This window comes from Netta rufina, assembly GCF_964035555.1.
Source record: "Netta rufina genome assembly, chromosome: 14".
Lineage (NCBI taxonomy): Eukaryota > Metazoa > Chordata > Aves > Anseriformes > Anatidae > Netta > Netta rufina.
In genome coordinates, this window is record NC_140137.1 from 1,866,803 (window position 1) to 1,891,036 (window position 24,234).

At 40.6% G+C, this 24,234-nt stretch overlaps 1 protein-coding gene across 1 annotated transcript in view; it reads right to left on the reverse strand.

Moving 5' to 3' along the window:
- Window positions 1-4,842: 4,842 nt before the first annotated feature.
- The window catches only part of ATP10B (ATPase phospholipid transporting 10B (putative)), a gene marked incomplete at both ends in the record, with an annotated part of 56,204 nt that continues 36,812 nt past the window's right edge, over window positions 4,843-24,234 (reverse strand). Inside the window, 14 exons of the mRNA XM_084295409.1 lie at window positions 4,843-4,962; window positions 5,897-6,383; window positions 9,620-9,807; window positions 10,240-10,344; window positions 10,457-10,537; window positions 11,364-11,564; window positions 12,914-13,039; window positions 13,412-13,488; window positions 14,702-15,014; window positions 18,603-18,787; window positions 20,291-20,417; window positions 21,112-21,218; window positions 21,758-22,343; window positions 22,909-23,088. Of these exons, the coding sequence (XP_084151535.1) occupies window positions 4,843-4,962; window positions 5,897-6,383; window positions 9,620-9,807; window positions 10,240-10,344; window positions 10,457-10,537; window positions 11,364-11,564; window positions 12,914-13,039; window positions 13,412-13,488; window positions 14,702-15,014; window positions 18,603-18,787; window positions 20,291-20,417; window positions 21,112-21,218; window positions 21,758-22,343; window positions 22,909-23,088 (2,883 nt within the window). The remainder of the gene's footprint in view (window positions 4,963-5,896; window positions 6,384-9,619; window positions 9,808-10,239; window positions 10,345-10,456; window positions 10,538-11,363; window positions 11,565-12,913; window positions 13,040-13,411; window positions 13,489-14,701; window positions 15,015-18,602; window positions 18,788-20,290; window positions 20,418-21,111; window positions 21,219-21,757; window positions 22,344-22,908; window positions 23,089-24,234) is intronic.

Genomic DNA, 24,234 nt, shown 5'->3' on the forward strand with positions numbered 1-24,234 from the left:
GTGCCTGTTCACTCTCTTCCTAACACATGACAGTTCACCATCACTGCTTACCCAAAAGCGTAGGAGAGATCACACTATTTAGCAGTGAATACAGGTCTTGAACTACGGCAGTACCTGCTTCAGAGGAGGACTGGTAGCATTGTGTCGTGGTTCCGCTCGAGTGGGCAGCCGAGCTCCACCACAGCCGCTCTCTCACTCCCCCTCCTCAAAGAGGAATGGGGAGAAAATATGTGAAAAGGGCTCAAGGATTGAGATAAGGACGAGAAAATCATGCAATAATTATTGTAACGGGCAAAACAGACTCGGCATAAGGAGATAGTAAGATTTATTGCCTACCACTAACAAGCGAGAGAAGTGAGAAAACAAAGAAAAAAAAAACCAAAAGCACCTTCCCCCCCCATCCACCCTCTTCCACCTCCTCCCCCCGAGCGGCGCAGGGGAACGGGGAATGGGGGTTATGGTCAGTCTACAGCACTTCTTCTCTGCCGCTCCTTCTCGGTCACTCTCGTCCCCTGTGCTGTGGGGTCCCACCCACGGGATGCAGTCCTTGATGAACTGATCCGGCGTGGGCTTCCCACAGGCAGCAGCTCTTCCAGAACTGCTCCAGATATGGGTCCGTACCACGGGGTCCATCCCTCAGGAGAAAACTGCTCCAACCTGGCTCCCCTACGGGCAGCAGCTCCTGCCAGATCACCTGCTCCTGCGTGGGCTCCTCTCCACGGGCTACAGGTCCGGCCCAGAAACTGCTCCGGCAGGGGTCTTCCACAGGCGGCAGCCTCCATCGGTGCAGGGCCACCTGCTCCACCGTGGTCTCCTCCACGGGCTGCAGCGTGGAACCCTGCTCCACCGTGGTACTCCATGGGCTGCAGGGGGACATCCTGCTTCACCATGGTCCTCACCACAGGCCGCAGGGGACTTCTGCTCCGGCGCCTGGAGCACCTCTCCCCCTCCTTCTACACTGACCTTGGCGCAAGGCTGTTCCTCACTCCTCTCACTCTCCCGGCTGCTGTGTGGCGCAGCGTTTTTTCCCTGTCTTAAATATGCTCTCACAGAGGCGCAAAACAACATCGCTTATTGGCTCGGATCTGGAAAACAATGGGGCCCTTCCCAAACATGGGGCAGCTTCTAGATCTTTCTCACAGAAACCACCCCTATGGCTCCCTGCTACCAAAACCTTGCCACGTAAACCCACTACATTCCACCCCTCGCCTCTGTTAAAAGCATATTTAAGACTACTCACAACATACTCTTACTTTACAATTATCACAACAACCTTCACAAAATTCACTTAAATCAAAAAGAAAAAGAATTCACCACACCAAAATAAACATAACATCATCACAGCACCGACAAGGTGGACATTTTACACACACACACCACCCCTCGTCCCTTCACCACACTAACATCTCACAGTTACTGCTCTCTTAAATTCTTCACAACTTGTACATTCCTAACAATCATCCTGCACATATTTTTGCCCGTTACTTCTACTAACTATCATCCTTATCTCAAATTCCTCGAGCCCCACGTTGGGCGCCAAAAAAGACTGTGGTGGTTTTACTCAGGTGGGCAGCCGAGCTCCACCACAGCCGCTCTCTCACTCCCCCTCCTCAAAGAGGAATGGGGAGAAAATATGTGAAAAGGGCTCAAGGATTGAGATAAGGACGAGAAAATCATGCAATAATTATTGTAACGGGCAAAACAGACTCGGCATAAGGAGATAGTAAGATTTATTGCCTACCACTAACAAGCGAGAGAAGTGATGTCCTGGTTTCAGTTAGCACAGAATTAATTTTCTTCCTAGTAGCTGGTGGAATGCTGTGTTTTGGCTTAGAATGAGAAGAGTGCTGATAACACCCCGATGCTTTAATTGTTGCAGAGCAGTGCTTATACTAAGCCAAGGACATCTCAGCCTTTGCTCTGTCCTGCCAACGGGCAGGCTGGAGGGTGCAGTAAGAGCTGGGAGGGGACAGACCCAGGACAGGTGACCCAAACTAGCCAAAGGGGTATTCCATACCATCTGACGTCATGCTAAACAATATATAGGGGTGGCTAGCCGGGGGGAGGGGGCCGGACTGCTCGGGGTTAGGCTGGGCATCGGTCAGCGGGTGGTGAGCAATTGCATTGTGCATCACTTGTTTGTACATACTATTATTACTTTCGTATTATCCCCATTGTATCATCATTATTATTATTGTTATTATTATTTTTGTTATTTTTTTTTTCCTGTCGTATTAAACTGTCTTTATCTCAACTCACGGGCTTCACTTTCCATTTCTCTCCCCCGTCCCAGAGAGGGAGGGGGGAGGGTGAGCGAACGGCTGCGTGGTGTTTAGCTGCCGGTCGGGTTAAACCACGACAAGTGAGAAAACAAAGAAAAAAAAAACCAAAAGCACCTTCCCCCCCCATCCACCCTCTTCCACCTCCTCCCCCCGAGCGGCGCAGGGGAACGGGGAATGGGGGTTATGGTCAGTCTACAGCACTTCTTCTCTGCCGCTCCTTCTCGGTCACTCTCGTCCCCTGTGCTGTGGGGTCCCACCCACGGGATGCAGTCCTTGATGAACTGATCCGGCGTGGGCTTCCCACAGGCAGCAGCTCTTCCAGAACTGCTCCAGATATGGGTCCGTACCACGGGGTCCATCCCTCAGGAGAAAACTGCTCCAACCTGGCTCCCCTACGGGCAGCAGCTCCTGCCAGATCACCTGCTCCTGCGTGGGCTCCTCTCCACGGGCTACAGGTCCGGCCCAGAAACTGCTCCGGCAGGGGTCTTCCACAGGCGGCAGCCTCCATCGGTGCAGGGCCACCTGCTCCACCGTGGTCTCCTCCACGGGCTGCAGCGTGGAACCCTGCTCCACCGTGGTACTCCATGGGCTGCAGGGGGACATCCTGCTTCACCATGGTCCTCACCACAGGCCGCAGGGGACTTCTGCTCCGGCGCCTGGAGCACCTCTCCCCCTCCTTCTACACTGACCTTGGCGCAAGGCTGTTCCTCACTCCTCTCACTCTCCCGGCTGCTGTGTGGCGCAGCGTTTTTTCCCTGTCTTAAATATGCTCTCACAGAGGCGCAAAACAACATCGCTTATTGGCTCGGATCTGGAAAACAATGGGGCCCTTCCCAAACATGGGGCAGCTTCTAGATCTTTCTCACAGAAACCACCCCTATGGCTCCCTGCTACCAAAACCTTGCCACGTAAACCCACTACACATTGTCACCCAGCAGATGTATTAGGTGAGAGCTTTACAAAGCTGCAGAACCAGATGGGATGCAGAGGCCAGGTCTTCCCTGATGCTGTCTTTGCTTCTGGTTGTTTCAGATTTCTCCCTCCTTGGGGATCAGGGATGTGTTTCCTCTGTGTTGCAAACTCTGCAGGTGAATGAATCTATTGGACCATTTTGTTATCATCAACCACACAACAGAAGTAAGAAGCTGTCCATCCATCTGTAAAACTACTTGAGGCATCTATTCAAATTTTGCTCCTTTCCATCTTTTGCCTGAAGTAAATATTTTTGCTTGTAGCCTAGAAGCTACTTAGAGGTGGACTATCTTCCACTTTGTTCATCACTTGAAACAGCACAGACTCCATTGCTTAGGGCTTTCAGGGACTGTTCTGATGGAGACCACAAGCAATCCTTCCTTCCTTCCCCTTATTTCTAAAGAGGAAACACCCTCAGTTATACACTATTTCTGAATGTAAGACCAGCTGTTTAGGCAAAATGCATAGCAGAATAATTTTGCAGAAGCAGTGTTAAGAAAACATGAAATTAATTCTCAGCTTTGATTTCAGGAACCTCTACAGGTCTTCCAGATGTGATTAAACATAACCTGTCTGCCCATGGCCCCTTTCCATTTATGTTCAGTCCTCTTGCTTTTTGATAAGCACCCCTACAGCATGGCCTAGTAGATAGAGGAGTCCTGATTGAAACATTGTCTTGCCACTTCTGGGTGACAAGAGGAAGACTACTTCTCTGCTTCTGTTTTAGTGTAAGTCTCACTCCCAACAACACACCAAGTCAAACCATGTTACATTTTATTATGATAAAAAACCTTCACATTTTGTAATAAAATATATAATAAGAAACAGGCATCTTCTTTAATTTCAGATGAAATGGACCATTTTATGTAAAAACATGGCTGCGAATCATAAAGACTTGATCTTAAGTCATGTCACCCAACGTTCATTACCAGCTAGTGAGCAAACATTTGAGCAATCTCACACCCCATTAACAATAATCTCAGCTATGCCTAATTCCCTTCATTTGTACATAATGCAAAAATCTTTTTCTAAATTGCTTTACAGCTGACAATTAATACTTTATCAATTATAGTTTTATGTGTAGCTCTGGCTACCAGAAATCCCAGTGGTGGATACGCTACACAGTCTTGCCTGAGTTGCTTTAAAGTAACATCTTGAGGACTCTAGTCACGGTATTGAAGCATACAGAAGGTAAATTAGTATTTGCTAAATAGGATATTAAACAAACTTCACACATTATGATAGGTGGCAAATAGCTAAAATAACATACATATAAAAAGCTAAACACATACTTAAATCAGAACCAGTGGTAGACTCACAAAAATACAGATGGCTTGAGTTTAAAACATGGCTAAGATTTTACCCCACATTGTGGAGAAAAACCTGGGATATGATCATAGCAGTCAACATTTCTATAAGAAATACTAAAGTCACCTTTAATAATTGCATTGCAATAGGTAGTGGTAAGGGTGACGTTTAATTTTTTTTTTTTATTTTTTTTGGAACCTTGTTGTCCTGTGATAATGAAAAGGATGAACATGTTATGCATATTTTGGTCATTCTACACCATGTACTTACTGCAATGCGATTAGTGAACCTTCATTAACTGCTTGTTAAAATAACTGTCATTGGGATCTCCATCAACTACTGATTGTAACTCATTGTGGGGAAGAGCATATTTATACTTGATTGAATGCAGCAGCACGTTCTAGATAATGTAGGAAATGAAACGAAGAAGCTGATTTCCAGATGAAAAATCAAGGAGAATTTTAGAAATCTGGAACATAAATACTCAAATCAGACTTGTTATATCTGTCTGCTTTTGAAGGTGAAGAATTAGACTCCACTTATCCTTAAGTTATCCTGCCAGTTCTTGTAGTCCTGTATTTGCATTCTATTTCATAAACTGCTTTCTCGTTTTCTTAAAAGTATTAGGTCAGAACACTGCCTGCATAAAAACACAGAGTTTAGTGTGCAGGGAAAGCAAACTATAGACATGATGTTGTTTGATATTGTTATGTGAATAAAGCCTACGTATTAAAAAATGGAACATTCTGTAGTCTCTTTCAGATGCTGTGATTCTGCAACTACCTGTGGCACCAGAAGACTTTTATTTTTTTTCTTGGCAGGATTGTAATTTTTAAATTAGCAGTATCATATTAAGACTTTGATATTAAAAGTTAGAGTAGGATGTGTTGCTCTAAGACTTGGCTTAATGTTGAATGGATTCTCTTTCTATTACCTCAATACCATAACAACATTGAAACATCACTAGTGCAATTATTCACTATTACTGTGAAAGAAAAATACTCCCGGATGAAAGAAAGTAATTGTGGATCTCTCAGCAATTCTATGAAGCTTAGGTATCTTTTCTCTAATGACACAAAACCAGGAAGATCAAAAAGTCATTGAATGACAAACCCCAACGATAGAAGTTGTATATTAGACATCTTATTGCACTACTCCAGCAGGTTTGTAAATCCAAATGCCTCTCTCCTTTTGTAGTGAGCATCATGATTAAGTATAAATGGATTTTTTGTTTTCCCTATGCTATCTTTCTCCATATGGGCTGCACAGCAGAGATACCATATCCAGAAAATGAACCACTTCTGAATGCTTTTTCAGAGTGTCACTGCACTCACAGAGCGTCGATGGCTTCCATGGTTATTTTTTTTACCTTTATCTTTAGTTGATTTGCCACTGTCCTGTCCAGGAGATGTTACCCTACTGGGTACTAGGGGGCAATGACCAGAGAAAGGTCCTGCTGAAGATTCTGTAGCAGTGTCTTCTTCCTCTGCCCACCTATTAAAGAAATAGTAGCCTTCTTCAGGTGTCCATTTCTTGAGAGGATTCACTTCAGAGGTGGAAAGTCCCTGACTTTTTGTGTCCCTGGGAGATACAGTTGCTTCTGCTGGATGTAAAAATGGTGACAAACATAAGTGGCTGATGTTTTGGTCAAGATCATCGTTAGATGCTGGTGATGCTATAGGTGCATCAGAAGTTGTTTGTTTTCTTGACCTCAGTTTCTGGATTTCAAGATCCTGTTGCTCTTTCGGAAGCTTATCTAGCTGCTGAGCTTTCAGTATCAGAGATGTTCCAAAGGTTCCTTGCAGAGCGAAAATAAAGAACCTAATGAAAGAGGGAGAGAATGGATTGTCTTAGCAGTGGGTTCCTCCTTGTGCATCATATGACACAAATCGTGTTGCTAATTTTCCAGTACTCTAAAGGCATCTGATAGATATGATATAGATACTTATTATAGATACTTATGGCTTGTAGGTGGAAGTTGGCTCTTGGATGTTAATGCAACATGTAACAACACACTTACCTTGACCTCATCGAGTCAACTACAAGCAAATAAATGCTAAATGAATGTTAATAGAACTATTTGATTGCTGATCAGTGCAGGAAAGATACATAGAAGCTCACTGAGAGGTTCTGTATTTGTGGAGATTGAGATTATACTGCTGGAACAGACTAAAGAAGGGACCTTAATTTGATAGAAAACACATACACAAAAAAATTAAAAACATTGTCTTTGCTCAAGAAGCATTAAAAAAATATGTCCAACTTGCCAATGCAGGACAGAGAACTTATATAACTATATATATTGTGCAGTGAGCGACTACAAACCTTCGCTCCATGTCATGTCTGTCTTATCTGAAAAGGAAAGCCTTTTTCAGGCACCATTTCTAATAGGGTTTGACCTTTACCTACATAGCCTTTATAAATATTTAAAATAAACATGAAATTTGTTTTAATTTCTCTCTGAAATTGCACTAATAAAGGTGTCATCTTCACATCTAGCTGCTAAATATATGCATAAATAAGCATGATAACATCAAAAACACTAATAAGCTATACTGAACACAGAATGGGCTTTTAAAGGAATGGACTTCTCAGGTCTACCTGTGTAAAGAGGAATGGAAAAACATATATTTACTGTGTCCATGCTCAGGCTGGTTGGACCCAGGACTGGGAGCTGTACTGTTGCTAGTTACAGCTGGGCAGCAGAGCACAACTACTGAGAACTCAAGGCCATCCACAGAGAAAGGAAGGAGAACTTCCCATAAACTTCCATCTTCCATCTCATAAACTGCTCTTGCTTGCTCCCACCCTTCCCTCAGCCTTGCAACCTGTTGGGACTCTGGGCATTCCTTGCAATGTTCAGATGCAGATGCACACTGCAAAGTGCTGCCAGACAGTGCTTCGGGACAAGCATGCATGTAGGCAGGGTGTAAACAAGCCACACGGGCACCTGCAGTGTCTCAGAAATGTCAGCTAGTGCAGGAGGCAGTTGTAAAAGGAAGAACTGAGGACAGCAAGGATTTTAACAAAACCTCTTAGAAAAAAAAAAACAGAATCTCAAGGCTCCAACTGCTTTCTAAGGGAAATGAGGAACAGGGAGTGTGGTGAGATGAACTAGCTGAAACCCAGTTTTAAGTGCAGGACTATATTTAACAAAGGGTGGTTTCACCATTGCTATCATATGCTGACACAGCCAGAAACTGTCAGCCTTACACAGTAGCAGAAACTGGAGGCTGGGTATTCTTTGAACGAAGGACTCAGCAGAAAATAGTCTGAGTTACCTACATGGTGGAACAGCATTTCTCCAACTTTGAACATATCAAGATACAAATCTGTAAGCTCACTATCTTGTTGTGGCACCAACAATCTTCACCTTGATGAATTCCCAAGATGGAATTCTGAATTCTTAACCACATATTTGATGCAGCCCTGAGTAGAAAACTCAGGGTCAAAAATGACACTGGGAATGTGGGCTGAAAGGAAGAAAAAAATCTGGAAAAACAATGTTCTGCCTAGAAGACATGAGACCTCACTGAACCATGTGTTGTTTATTCTGACCTGAAGTTATATAATCTAACGTGAAATCACAAAGAAATCTCAACTGGGGCAATAAAAATAATTTGAAGAGAAATATTAGTTGGTCTTGAAAAATTACTTTTTAGACAAAGCTAAGGCTCAAATTACAATACTTAAAAGCATTTACAAAATCAGATGATGAAAATATTTTCCTGATTCTTTCAATGTCAGCATGCTGTACTACTTCATGACAATTAAGATGAGAATGAGACTAGCAAGTTAGTCAAACAGAATCATTTCTTTAATTGTCGAAGCAGAAATAAAATTTTAAATTTTTAAATTTAAATTTTAAAATTGGTGCAAGTCAGACAAAGCATACCTGCTGAAAGAATGAATGAGGTGTTAAGCACTGAAGTAGTGAGGTTACTACATACATATATGCGAACAGGATCATGTTTTTCAAACCAAATTTTCTCAGGAAGCTACCAGAACAATTATCTCTCCCCCAAATATCATTTAGTCTCAGTTAAACTTATTATTAACATACCTGATTGATCACAAAGAGTAAAACCAAGACTCTAGATGTAGAAAAGTATTTGATATAGAGGTGTTCTTAAATTTGGCTTAATAATACACTATAATGTACTGAAGAAACAGAATATGTTTTGTAACTTTTAAATCATACAGGCGTATTTCAAAGACTAGCTTTCTGGTTTTGATCTGCTCTACTACATTGTGTTTTTCATAGCGAACATTTACATAAAGGATTTAAACTTTGAAACACCCCACAAAGAAAGTTTTTTTCTGATTGGAAAACAAAGGCAATATATGTATAGAGACTTAACTAGGGTTATACGACCAAATAAACTAATGATTCGTGAACAGGAAAATTGAACCCAGACTTCCAGCCTGATCTCTGCACAACATACATGTATGTGCCTGACATATCTGTGTGCAGTTCTGGGCACCACAGTACAAGAAGGACATTGAACTGTTGGAGAGTGTCCAGAGGAGGGCGACAAAGATGGTGAAGGGCCTAGAGGGGAAGACGTATGAGGAGTGGCTGAGGGCACTGGGCCTGTTCAGCCCAGGGAAGAGGAGGCTGAGGGGGGACCTCATCACAGTCTAAAACTTCCTCCTGAGGGGGAGTGGAGAGGCAGGTGACCTATTCTCTGTAATCACCAGTGATAGGAGCTGCGGGAACGGTATTAAGCTGAGGCAGGGGAAGTTCAGGCTGGACACCAGGAAGAGGTTCTTCACCGAGCGGGTGGTTGCACATTGGAACAGGCTCCCCAGGGAAGTGGTCACTGCACCAAGCCTGTCTGAATTTAAGAAGCGATTGGACTGTGCACTTAGTCACATGGTATAAACTTCTGGGTAGACCTGTGCGGTGCCAGGAGTTGGACTTGATGATCCTTATGGGTCCCTTCCAACTCGGGATATTCTATGATTCTATGATTCTATGATTATTACTGTTATTTCCCTCAAACACCTACAAATTCCCCAAACAAAAACTGAGGAAAACAGTGCTTTGCACAAACCTTGGCAAGAGTGCGATGACTGGAGTAATAAGACAGAGTAAGTAGAAGGTGGGTTCTGAAAGCTGTTTCTCCATGATCCAGTAGGGGTTGGTGGGAGGGTTGCAGACCACGCAGGCAGCATTGTAGATCAGAGAGAAGACGAAATAAATCACCACACTCCCAATTATCGTGATCCAGTGGAACAATGTCTGTAAGCACCAAGAGTACAAAATGACTGAGGCCCTGACTCTGGGTGCAGGATAGAAAGAATAACTAGAAAGGAGGTATCCAATGGATCCATGTTACTGAAGAGTGCAGCTGGAGAAATACCTGGAAATTAACTTACAAACCAACAGTGACAGTGAATACAGTTCTTGAGGTAATATGTTCTGCTCATATACTGAAGTATGTAAAAGTTGTGTACTGCCCAGTCCAAAGGCACAATAGGAGCAAATTTTGTTTCTGTGCTCATGAAGCTATTACCCTGAGGCTAATAATAAATTCTAACATATTGTGAAATCTCACTGCATGTACTACCCACAATTAAGGTAAATGATTCTGAAAGAAAACTCTATGGCTATATGGTATGATATGTGCAGAAAAGAAAAAAGTTATGTGAATGGGACAGGCAAAACACATACCCATGTTTTCATTTCTAGAGCCTGGTGCAAGAGGATGGTCAGGAGGGAAATGGTATTGATGGGGTTTCCAAAGGAAAACACATCTATGTCGGAGTCCTTGTACATCTAGAAAACAGGCAGATAGACTGTGATGAACCTTGACTACTCAGAAGTGATTTTTTTTCTATTTTTTTAAAGAGGATTGGAGAATGAGAATATGAATGACCACCTTACTTACCAAATAGGGGACAAAGAAGCAAATAAGGCTCTGATAGAAGGCATCGAACATTGTAATAATGAACGTTGACAGCTTGTATATCTGTAGGAGTTTACAGATCACAGTCATTATGATGGCACACACATCTCTGATCTGTCCTGCAGACATATTTGTTGTTTGTTTTTCTTCTGCTCAGACTACTCATTATAGCTAACTAGCCTCTCTTCATGAACAAAAGCCCCTTGAACAGCTGATTTAGAACACTTAACCCAGAATAGGCATGAGTTACCTAAAGACAGTAAGATTTCTGGGAAGATTAGCCCACTAGCTAGGGATTGTAAAGCTCAATGTCACAAATGCCTCTGTCCATACCCAAAGGACCTCATTCCTCAAATTCTTTTTCAAACACAGATCTTCCTGGGGCTAACAGGGTTGGGAAAAATTTATTTCTTTTAATTTTTTTTTTTTCAGTAAAAACAAACAAATAAACAAAAAAACTTATCCAGAGACCTGTGATGCCACAGCTCTGGTGGAGGAGAAACATTACAGGAGTGACAGAAGGGTGGGCTCCTGTGGTTTCACTGTAGACATAATGCCAAAGCAGCAAAAATGACTTCTTCAAAATGATAAAGAACATATATGTGAGGTTCAAGAGCTCCTTGAACCTGTGAGGTTCAAGAAAAGGGATGGAAAGTCCTGCAGAGAATCCTCAAATTTTGCACTGCTTTGAATAGATTTTTCAAAACGTGACTAAACATGATGTGAACAAAAACAATTAAACCTTCTTTTTGTGGACATCAGCAAACTAGAAACCATAAATAGATCATTTGGTTTCAGGTGAGTCTGAAACTCTTCTCTTTCCTTCCTCCTCACAAACCCAAATACCGTGTGGTCTTACCAAGTGGTTACTTCAGCAGTCAAGACATACCTCTGAATTTTGCCCATTCTTGTACAACTCAGGCAAACCCAGAAGTGTTTCTGCAGAAACATCTCTATCCAGGATTCCAAAGACCAGAGGTGGCATTGAGGTGAAGAAAAGATTGAAAAAAATCATCTGCCAATAATCTATCATTGTGTTGCCTGAGAACCCACAGAAGAACTGGTACCAGAAGAGCAGGTTGACGTAGCTCTGTGGGAGAAGCAAATACAAACATATTGCATGTTGTGTTACAGGCTGAACTGTTGTTCCCCATATGTGCAAAAGCACATCCCTCATGCTGATGTGATCTCTGTTTGGGTTGTGCAGGCTGTGGAGCCACACGTTTCCTGTGGCTTCTCCTTTATGTCCTCTTCCCTCCTTCACCACATCGTTCCCTATTATGAAAGCTGATGTGGACCCTTCAGTTTGGAATGCATAGATAGTTTGTGATTCCCTTAGTTTCATCTAATAAATTTCTGCAGTACATTGGTTATTAACACAGTTTCACAAGAATCCATTATTTTGGTTAAAGGTACTTTCAGTAGACATGTTGTTCCATAAAGCAGTATATCTTAAGGGACTGCTTCCCACTGATCTACTGTGATACAGCTGCATAAAAATTGTTAGGCTACTTTAAGAAAATATAACAGAATAAGTAAACAAATTGTTCACAGCTCTGAGCAGCAGATTTTTAAAATCCTTTTACAGGTTTGCTGTCAGTGTGGAATCAAAGGCCTCCTGCTCCCTAATGGTACCAGGGAGATAATAGAACAGCAGCATCCCAGTCTGGAGAGCTATTTCATACTGCAAATAAATATTCTTTGAACTCTGAAAGGATGCCGGTTAGTAAAAAGAAAAAGAAAAGTTTCAATTTCTATTACAAATGTTAACACGGATAAGATATAATCCTTATTCAAAATTATATAAAAATATAGAATACGGACACTTTGAATTCTAAGTAAATAGTCTTCCGTGCTCTGAGTATATTTCACGTCAAATTGACTTGTTTGCACAGTCTTGCAGACACTAGTGCTATCAGTTTTATCCACTTTATGCTATTCTTCAATGCATATGCTCATTTGCATATACATCACATTTTTAATACAAATGCCAGATATGACTGCATCGTTGATTGCAAGTGGCTCCTATCAAATTAAATGCAAAAAAGCAGGTTTCACTGACAACCATTTCTTTGTGTGGAGTCGTATTCTGTATTCTAGCACTAATATTCTGATGCTCCTAATGCAAATTTTATTTTGAGACTCATGGGTATTATTAACAAAGTTTCTAGAACTACCATATAAAAAGTTACTAAACCTTCAGTCCCTTTTCCCTCCAGGATAATGCTATTTCAAAAGATGTTTAGATCCCATATTTTCCTCAATGCTTTATGCAGTGCATTACTAAGGAGGTAGCAAACTTGCAAAGTGCAGAAACAGGAACTGCAGTTTCATAAAAAAGTAAGAGAGCATAAGGAACAAAACTCAGGAAAAAAAAAACAACTGTCCTGATTTTAGCTCTTGCTAGGATGAAAGCTTCCATAATTTTAATCATCTTACCACATTTTTGTAGAAAAAGTATATCACCATCTTTGCCAGGCGAGTGTAACACCAATGTCCATGGACGAGAAGTAGTTTTTTGAGATGCTTAAATCGGGATACTGCAAAGTCACTAGCCATCACAGCCTTCAGTAAAAAGAACACAAGTTACTTTACAATTTCTTTTTCCCCACTTAGTATGATGGAATTTGAACATGGACATTGAAGCAATTTTCTACTATTGCATATTGTAGGGAAAAAAAAGAAACTTTCTACAGTGGACAGACATCTTTTTCCATACTTATGAGCAAACACTCATTTGTCCACGCATGCTAATTGATGGGTCAAACACTCCCTTTTGGCTGGTCCCCTAATTATGGACTGCATATTCTTTTATGACAGTAATGATGCCAACCGGCCTCTTTAAGTTGATACTCAGGCTATACAGCTGCTGTGAAACTTATAAAGCAGAAAGAAATCATGTGACAAAAGAGGAGTGGAACTAAACTGAAATGATACCTGCATGCCTTCTTGGCCAGATATTCCAATCCCAACATCAGCTGCTTGAATCATACTTACATCATTTGCACCATCACCTAGAAAGCATAAGACAGAAATGAACAATAAAGACGCAAGAAAGGGTGGTTAACATGCTTATACTAGAACTTAAAAAAATAAAAAGTATGCAGCTGTGCTGTTAAGCATGGGCTATTCTGCTGTACCATGCATCTCAGTTAGGGTAACTGATAGTCAGCATTGAACAACCATGACCTCTAGGCTCTGATTTTGATTGGAACATCCTCCTTCTCAGAAGACCTGGATCCACCACTAAGCCTGGCATTGGATCCAGTTGGCTGGTGGCATAGACACCCTGACACTATCCACATCTGCACTATTTTGTACATTTCTGCTTGGTCAACCTCATATGCTCAACAACATGCTTTGCAGAATCCTACTTCACTGAACTCTCCGAATTATGTGATAAATTTTATTGCAATTGACAATGTAGCAATCCAATTTTAGGACTTATTCTGCTCCTTTCAACTTTTAGCAATATGTTGAATAAATAAAAAAATTTCCATGGAAAGAACCATCATGGTTGCCTGCAACACGGAGATTCTGAACTAGGTTAACTGGTAAAGCAAAACAAATGAAGCACAAGGCTGTGAGTTTATGTTTTCAACTCTGAGGCAAAGGAAGAAATTTAATGCATCAGACTCTTCCTTTTCTGATATGCCTTGTTTGGTCCACATAAACGTATTTTTTAGTTTTAAGTAACAAAAATCAATTCTGCAAGGATTTTACTGGGATCGCTTAACAACAGTGAGCTGGAAACTCAAAGCATTTCACAGTATTTGGAGGGAAAAAGCAAAGGAGCTGGTGCTTAATGCTACTCTGGGGATAACTCTGGTTCTACCCATTGGGAAAATCTGACAGGAAAAGGGCTTATGAAAACACAGAACAGTAACTACTATCGACTGCTTTCCTTCCCTAAGTGAGGGGATTCTAGAGGGAACATGTACATGTGTTTGTACTTGTGTGCTTGAAAGGGACTACTGGGAGATACTGAATGTGGAGCATCTTCATCTTATTTAAATGGGGGGGGCAGATTTGCTCACTGAAAGCTGAAGGAGGACTTTAATATGGTTGTTGGTTAGGAAAGACTATTCAATACTAGTTTTTCACTGTATGTATCTAAGAGGAGGTGTAATAAATAGCTCATACAATGTATATATTCCATAGATTTTTAAAACTCACATTGAAAGAGCCTGCTGCCTATTTCTCCTGTAAAATTCAAAAGAGAGGTACCTATCGACAGGGTCATCACTTTTAGCTGCCTCCGAACGAGCTTGACCACCATGCTCTTCTGGAGGGGGGTGGAACGGCAGCACAGCACCGAGCGGCAGTGCCTCGTCAGCTCCAGGAATTTCTCCTCCAGGCCCCCCTGGAAGATGACACTCAGCGTCCTGCCATCAATCACCAGTCCAAACTCAGGACTGGGCACCTCAGAGGCTGGTAAAGATGTTGGGATAAAGTCAAAAAATTTCCTCCGTGGTTTTTCAACCTCGTAATTCTTTCTCACTTCTTCCAAGGTTAAATTCAAGAGTGATTCACAAGTTTCCTGTGAGAAAACAGAAGTGGTTCTAGAAATAGTTTTCTCCATCTCCCTTTACAGCACAGCACCTTTCAAAGCGTATGTTTGTATAATCATGCCAGTGGGTTGAAGCCTATCAGATGAACATTGGGGAAAACTGACTGAGAAAGGCACTAATTCGTCAGACTGGAGATTATTTCAATGACAACATCAAATCCTTCAGTGAAAACAACGCACATTTTATCAGCTAGTTAGCTGCATTAAGAAATTGTTTCAAAGGAAAAAAAAAAGCCTCACTTCAGGAGGATATACTTGTATTTGCAGTGCTAAAAGTTCAGAAGAAAAAAAAAAACACAAAACTTTTTTTGCTAAAGTACATTAAAAAAACTACCTCTGGTATGAATGATGTGAGATATTACAGCCTTTGCTTCCCTTGGAAATAAATTACAGTAGAGAAACAAGAGGTTCAGATTTCCAAAATTAGTAACTTTGAGGGTTTGGCCTTTTCTAGGTCACAGATCAGGTGTGTGTCACAGGGACATAACTAAAGCTTCATATTGCCCAGCGCAGTGCTTCAAGCACACACTAAACCTTTCCTTATTAGCAAATTTGCCTCATTTTGGATGAAAGTAACCTTAATATCACACAGAGATTTGAGAGGGGCACTTTTACCTGTCCCATACAGATCTCCTAAATTGGCACACCACTATCAAACAAAACCTAGAATGATCTAAAAGTTATTTTGCTGCCTGTTCGTACTAAAAGTCCTCTTTCTGTAGCATGGCACTGAATACCTGAGGAGCTAATCACTCCTTTTTCTACCTTTTCTGTCAGCCTTATTGAGTGATGATTCAGTTCTGAAATGTTATTTTCACTTTATGTTGCATAAGGTACATGTGTAGGATGTTTGGAAGATTTAAATTACACTTCAGTGGGAGGTTCTGGAATCAAATGTACCTCTAACACCTAATAGAAAGCTGCATCAAGCCTGCACACTGAAAACCTCCAAAAAATATTGAAGCAGCAATATCTTTCTGTGAACAAAACAAAAATTGTATTGGAAATTCCAGGCTTGCATTTTTAAATAAATCCCTCCAGACTACCTACTTGTGTTGTCTCTTTCTGGAAGGTTCATGATTTCCAGCATTTCAATAAGCTGCTCTGCTCAGGAGTGGAAAGAGTCCTTTCCCACTGAAGCCAGCCACCATAGTTCCCTAACTGCTGCCCTTACAATTGTTTCCTCCTGTTTTTGAGCTTCATCTCCTCCTCAGCGCTGGAAGAGGTTGGGTAAAAATATTGGGGATGGAAGAAAAGATTGCGATTTCTTAATACAGTGCTGAAAATTGAGTTGGACAGCAAAACGAAAAACAGGTAAAGACACTAAAATATTTCAGTGACTTGAATTAAGAACTGTACCATGCTCAATACGTGGCCATGAGTGAAGATGAATAACTAACAGAAAGCAAACTTAACCATAGGTGCAAAGAAACACTGTGGTGTTTCCCACCTGGATCCACTTTGTTAGCTATTACCCTTTATTAACCCTCTGTCAAAGGCTTTATCCTTCAATGGATATTTAGTTTAAGAGTTAACTTTGTCAAAATTAATGGGCTTTTATGAAAGGAGAAACCTTTTGTATTATTTGTTTTCCCTCACTGCAGCCACTTGGGGACTCTTCACAACCAGCGTCCTTGGCTTCACCTTGAAAGGGAGGGAGCTAAACGGCATTGAAATATAAATCTAATGCCCACCAAATGACATGCATTCACAGAAGCACCTATATACATGCTGTGTGCACCTGAGTCCAGACTGACGGCCACATAGGGTGCTGTAGGTGAGCATGTATGCCTGTGTTTCCTGGAGTCAGGGTGGTCCTGCCTGTAGCATCACTTCTCTAACAGGGACCATCTTCTAATTTCCATCCTAAATATACTCATTCTGCCTCCCATTAAAGCAGATATGCGTATCAAATGAAATTACACATCGGAGCAAGGAACGTATTCCGTGCTGAATTCCATATCATCTTTGCATGTTTCCCTATTTCCCTATTAAAAGACAGAGACATTTGAATAGCATATTATTCCTGTTTGGAGAGCTACTAGCTGCAGACAAAAGAAGCTAGAAAGTAGGCCATCTGACTGCTCTATACCACTGCCTATTGAAAGAAAAACAGTCAGTATTTTAACATTACTTAATTAATCCTCACAATAGTTTTATAGAGAAAGACAAGCTTGTAATGGGGAGAAAAATGGAGGCAACTGAGACAGGTGACTTGCCTAGTCCCAGAAAGAGGCCCAGCCTTCCCCCCTCAACCTCCCATCTACCTACAGAAAGGGTCTTCTCATGACAGCTCCCCCATTACTGCTGAGTACAGGTCACAAGTGTGCACTGCAAAAAGAGAACAGAGCAGCACCCTGGTGACCTCAGGGCCACTTGGGGCTGTACAGTAAGATGGCACTGACAACAAAACAAAAAAGAGGACAGCTCAGCTGACGTTTTGGACGTCAGGTACGTTGACTTCTTTCAAATGCATTGAGCTGTGATGCCCAAACTTGCACTGCCCTAAAACTGTCTCATAAAGTCATCTGTGCTACCAGGATGTCTGGAGCAATGCTACGTGAAGCAGTTTGCTACAGCGGACATTCCACTTTCTGAGAGCAAGGCATGGTTTCTCTGGCACCATGTTGCTTCACAATCTGCAAAAGCCGATGTTGCTTTTTTAAAGCTTTTTTGTCTTCGCCATCCTTAATGGCATTTACCTTCTTTGAAAGTTTGTTTCTCCCGTCTGTTCAGATGGTTTCAAGAATAGCCATGGATTACACCACAGATTGTTCACTGAATTTTGTGAGTCATAGGAGCTGACAAAGATGCCCCTCAAGTGATTATTTTCATTTTGGAGTATGTTTGCTTTATTTACCACCTGACCTTCTTGTTGCCTACAGAAATTCAGGGAATATCTGTGCACATCCACCACTATGTAGGCCACCATGGAGTGTCAAGAATGTGACTGCATTTTTAACGAGCCCACAGGAGCTATATTTAGGTTTCTGAGAAGGTGAAATGCTGCTTACACAAAACGACACCAGGTTAAATTGTTCACACTAATAAATTTCTGATTGAGCCTAATCCTATTTGGGAACGTGCAACTAGAAAGTTCTGAATTTAATTAAATCTACACCTGCATTTTATTCCAGACTGACTCATATAATACTTTCCAAATGTCTTCCTACAGATATCACCTGGATTTACAATACCATATCATACCAACTGAAATTTCCATTGCAAGTGAAAAAGCCAAATACCAATATTATTAAGGAATCAGGCATATAAATTGCATATTATCTTTTTGCTAAAGCTCACTAGTAAGGTCATTAAAAAAAAAGTTTATTTTAACGTGGAAACTTGTATTCTAATTGAATAAAATTCTACATAACTGTCTTGTGTTCAAATTCATCCTGTTACATGTGGTCTAAAGAATTTACGGCCTGATGTTGCTATGTGGAAGTTTGGTTAGCTGTGTCTTGTGGTGAATACAGCCTAAAGCAAATCAGTGTCAAGCTAAAAGCTGTGAAGAAAGGGAAAGATGGAAAATTCTGTGCATCCCCCTGTACTCACCTTATTTTCTGTGTTTATGGTGAAGACAGTGTCCCTTTGGTTCAGGAGCTTACAGGAATATGCAATGTTAACTGCTGTTTCCTGTTTGTCTCCTGTCAACACCCAGATCTGTATCCCAGATTCTCGAAGAGCTGCAATAGTGTCAGGCACTCCATCTTGCAGCCGATCTTCAATCCCTGTTGCCCCTGGGTAAACAGGAAAAGACAATGTGAACTAGTTTTCTTTCATTTGGAAATATTTGGAAATCATCTTGCCAGCTTTATTTATTTATTTATTTTTTAAGAAAAGGTCTTTGACTTCCAGTCATGAGCTTATCAAGAATTGTGCCAAGGTATTGTCCAGCAGATAAACACACGGGCACAAAATCTGCATTTGGATTAAGACCGAAATCTGTTGTCAATCAAATTCTGACTCTTCGTTTTCCTTGATGCTAGAACAATGCATTTCATTTCTTCCTAATAATCTAAAATGACAATGTACTGGCAGAGGAATTATACCATATGCATTTTTAAAGTACTGCATCAAGTCCCATCAAAGCAACCAGAAAAGATGAACTTTGACTATTTAAATGAATGCTATCGTATTGCCAAGTTAGATGGTTGGCAAAACTCATCAAAAGGAGAAGAAAACATACAGGAAGCATTCTTTTTTAAAATGTGCCAACTTAAAAACAGATGGACGTAAGTCACCACCCGAATATTATAATACTCCTTATCTCTTCCACTAGAGGTCAGTTTGAAGATGCTGTAAATGTGGTACATTAGAGATAGATATTAATTTTAGCTAAAATAACAGTTTTTGTGAAATGAAGTGTGAATGCATGCAGTGCCTTAAGAGTTGGCAAAGATAACATTCTAACAAGATCTATGTTATTTCTTATATGCCTTTGCTTATGGTATTTACTGTTATTACTCTAATTTTTTAAATCATTGCATAGATGATGAGAAACCATAATGCTAATAGCTTGCAATCATAGAAATTCAGGATAACAAAATATGGTCACAGATTGTATTCACAGAAAGATGAGAACGGGATGAATCTGAGAAACAGTCTTAAATAGCAAAACATTTCAAAACAAAATAGAAAAGAAAGCACTGAAGCCCTCTGTAATTTAACAGAATAGTATTGTTAGATACTATGGTGATGGATGATGTGCAAATACCAAAGAGGTAAGTTTTAATATGAAATATCAACCTTTTACAAAATACAGAAAGCAAACATGACAGTGTAACAGGAGCAGGAATTCACTAGCAAGAAAGAGGACAACAATTGTAGTTACTGCTTTTTATAATACAGTTCTATAACAGAAATTCCCTTGGAATTTGTGCTCAAAATTGAAGTGAAAATATATTGTTTTATGGGTTTGTCTAAGGACACAGATATGTGACTGAATTATGGGAACTTCATTATCTACCATGTCAGCTGAGCTGCAGTTAACAGCTGATGCACATGTTCTTTGCTCATGGCACATGAAAGTTTTGATACACTTTTTCAAAGTTACTGCTGCTCAAAATGCACTATAAATTGTTTAAGCACCATCATTGGACTGTGTACACTTGCCCTGAGATTTTCAAACCTCAGAGGAAGCCTTTTTGATATAATTTAATATAAGGTGTTTATCTGATTGCCAAGAATATCACAGGAGAGCAAGTGATACTTCATGCAATGACAATTCTTATTTTAGCTACCCAGCAAGGTGAGTTTGGTCTCCAGATGCTGTGCCGTCTCCATTAACAGATCCTCTCTGTTGTCAATTGCAGCTTCTGCCTCTCGACGAAAATTGGCCCATTTTTGAAAGTCATCCTCATTCAAGACCTGCATAAAATAATTTTAAAAGAGCTCTTTTTAAATTTAAATAAGAGGAGAAGAATGCCAACATTCTGGATCACAGAGGCTTAACTCCTATCTGGATTGATAAAGTACTGTGATGCCTTTAAAACAACAGATCTTTTTCCATGAGAAGACTGCAGGAGCTGGTAGCAATGAGAAAAAAAAGATGTGCCTTCCTGTTTGTGGAGGCTGAGAATTAAAAACATGGCCTAGAGAAACTCAGTCCCACAGCCTTTAGCTGGGAGTGTGTACTGGAGCACAGTTTCTGAAAGTTGCTCTGCAGGGTGTCTCACCATTTCTGCACTAATATATCAGGCTAAAATGCACTATCCCAGGCTGTAGTTAGGATTTTGAAAGCTGAATGCAAAGCAAAACAGAAAGTTGGCTTTCTATGTCTTTCCTGAAATCACTATAAAGAGAGTAAGCCAGAGCTGTCATTGGAAAAACAGAAATCAATATTTTGAGCTTGATGAAGAACCCATCATTTGTTCAAACTGAAAAACTGCAGAAAGAGAGGAGAAAAAGACTACAAAACAATCAAATAGAGGGACAGAAAGATGGTCTGTATCTGTCTTGTCCTCTGAAGTACAGGGTTTTATAACCATTGCATTGTTTCCAATAAATATATTGATATATATAGAGCAAAGCTGTAAACAACATTAGGATAGTGTCCTCCTACCTTCTTAGCTATGCACAGAGTTCGGAGGCCATCTCGGGCATAGTAGTCCAGATGTTTCTGTGTTCTGTCTTTTATTCTTTTCCTTCTCCTCTCTGCGTAAGTGTCAGCTATGAAATACAAGAGAAAGATTCCACATCTTATTCACAGATCATTTCAGACCTAATGACCTAAGATTAAAAAAGAATGGGCAACTGAGTGAAAATTGGATTCCATTGTAATAGCAATCCCTTTCAAAGTGTTCACTGTGTGTTGCATAAACTGAAGATTGGTAAAGGTTCTTGTTTCCTTTATGATGATATTACTTTTTCTTGTTGTTATTGTTGCTGTTGTATTTAAGGGTACAGCACTCTTGCTGACAAGCTGAAATACCATGGTCAGGCACGTATGAAAGTATTACTGCAGAGTACACAACCCACGTGGGTTAGTGCTGTCAGTGAATTTTAATTAGCCCATTCCATATTCTCAGCACTACTCAAGTTAAACAAATACCTCAGTTCTGATCTGCAAGGATAACACTACGGAGAGCTTGTTCCTTATCTTTATACTCCTGATGCCTAGATATTATATTTCATGCAGAAGAGAGTACTGCAAACTTCTTGTGCCTCATTGTAGGAGACACAACAGGAATAGCTCATTGGCTTATTACCTTTGCCAGAGTCTTCCAGCAAGTCCATTATAACAGAGTCAGCTCCTTTTGTGTAGACAATGATCTCCTTGGTTAGAGGGTGTCTTACCACTACAGACATCCTTTTTCTTACTGAGTCAAATCCCAAAGTGTAGAGGATATCAAAAGTCAAGAGTGTGCCTTGTGGCAACTGTACAGTCACCTGCTCAGGAGTCCGGGACACTAAAGTAAAACTGTATGCCTGGGCAGCATAGACAAGTGCTGCCTCATCTGGGCTCTCAGCCTCGTAACAGAAGTCTGTTGGCAAAGAACCATGAGTAACAGACTTAAAAACTTCATCCAAGGAAGCACTGCCTATATCTGTGCTGCCCTTGTCCTGGAGCCCAGCGCCCCTATTGCTGTCACAGCAGTCATTGTCCTCGTCACAGCAATCCAACGCAGCAAGGTGCTCCCCGGTGTTCTTTGCACTGAAGCTAGCTCCTAGCTCTGAACTAGACTGAGATGATGAAAAAGACTGGCTGAGGCTTGCTAACTTCAGCCGATGAAATATCTGATGAATCTTCTCCAAAGTGATTCCTGAAGGTTTTATTGGTGGTGGGACTATAACCTAGAAATATGAGAAAACCTTGGGTTATGGTTAAAAATAAATGAATGTGAGCTACAAGATACTTTCCAAAGCCTCATTATTTTTCTTTTCTAAATGACAATAATAAAAAATGCAGCAATATTTTTTTTCTCTTTAACCATGTTAAGAGAATTCAGTAGAGGAGTCATTGGAAAATTGGCATCTGAATTTGATGGTGATTTGTGTCTCTGCTTCTGAAACACAGATGAAATCAAGGCCCTTGTAATTCTGAAAATGGCCTGAGAGATCAGAGAAAACCCCGTATATTCGACATATTTCTTACAGTAAATATATTATTAAATCTAAAAGGAAAAGCAGAGATACTGCGGTAGCCCTATCTATTCATCAAACATAAAGAGCCTTGTTAGGTAGGGATATACACAGGCAGTGGAACAGTAGACATTACATAAAAGATAAAAGAACTAGAGGAGAGCTCCAGTACAAAACCATTTCTCACCACTTCAGGTTTCCCTGAACAGTGCTCTGTGTTGTTATTGTAAGCACGATCAATTTCCTTGAATACTTAGTTTAAACAAAATTAGATTACCCTCTGTCTTGGCTCAGTAGCTGTGGAGACCACGACTGTATTGCAGATGGCAAGGGCAAGAAAAAAGTCAGTAAGGGATGTGGCAGTCTGCATATGTATAAAAGGAGAGAGATTTTCAGTCTGGAGTGCAGCTTCTCTCACTCTTCTCAGCAGCCTGCTGTCTGGAGTCACATCCTTTTCCTGTAAGAAAAATTAAGGAGAATTATTCCCATTTATAACTGTGCTCAAGGAAGAGCTCTCAACTCAATAGTCTTCTGTTGCGTCTTATTGAGTTCACACCTAGGATTATGTAAGATAAATGCCTTTTGTACTTTCAATCTGGGGAAAACAGATATATTTCTAAAGGCTGCATAACTAGATTATTAGGAAGAAACTTACCTTAAAATAGGAGGAGTTTTCAGAGTTTTATTTATTTTGAGATCTATCTCAAGAATAATCTATACTGTGTCCCCAAACTTTGAAACTGCTGACTAAGGTCATTCCAGGTGGAAGTGGATTTGGGATCACCCATTTCAGTGATGGAGCAGCAATGCTATTTCAACAGAGAAGACAGCTTGTGTTTATAGTTTGGTTACAACAAAAAAGTGTTTTCAGAATCATTTTGCTTTGTACCTGAAAGAGAAGCTGTCTCAAATTGCTCTTCCTCAGCTTTACAATAAACAGGTAAATGCATACATTCTGCATTTGTTCCTGAAACAGTACTGTAATCTACTACCACAATTTCTCTAATCAAATCTAAATTCACAAGCCAAACTACTTAACAATGTTACTTATCTACAATTTAATCTAATGTAGGGCTACGGAAATATGACTTTTAATGGAAATTTCATGTTAGCAGAATTAGGTTTGGATTTAATTCAGGGCCATATTCAACTAGAGCTTCCCAATTTAAAAGACATCTTCTGCAAGCCAGCACTTTTGGATGCCTTCTTTAAGGAATTTCCAGTGAATTAGCTGCTTCTAGTTTATCTCAACTACTACACTCTCCTCCTTCAATTTGGCACAGTTTTCTTAAGTTCCCTAAATATGCAACAGCTATCAATTAACCACCTTCATGACTGTGCAGTGCTAAGCTGAATATGTTATGTTGTAACTCCTGCTTGCTAACATGAAAACTGGTCCTTAAATTATCCCAATAATTGAAAATAAATCTCTTGCTCATTCTGCAGCACAGAATTCAGCTGAGATTCAAAGACAGAACCAGATAATGCACTCTCTGCAAGAGGAGGTTCTGGTTCCTCTGGCTCAGTGTTTTCATTCTTTTTTTCTTTTGCATGTGGGCAAAAATTTTAAGTGCAGATGCAGTCCCTCCTCTAGCAAATCGAC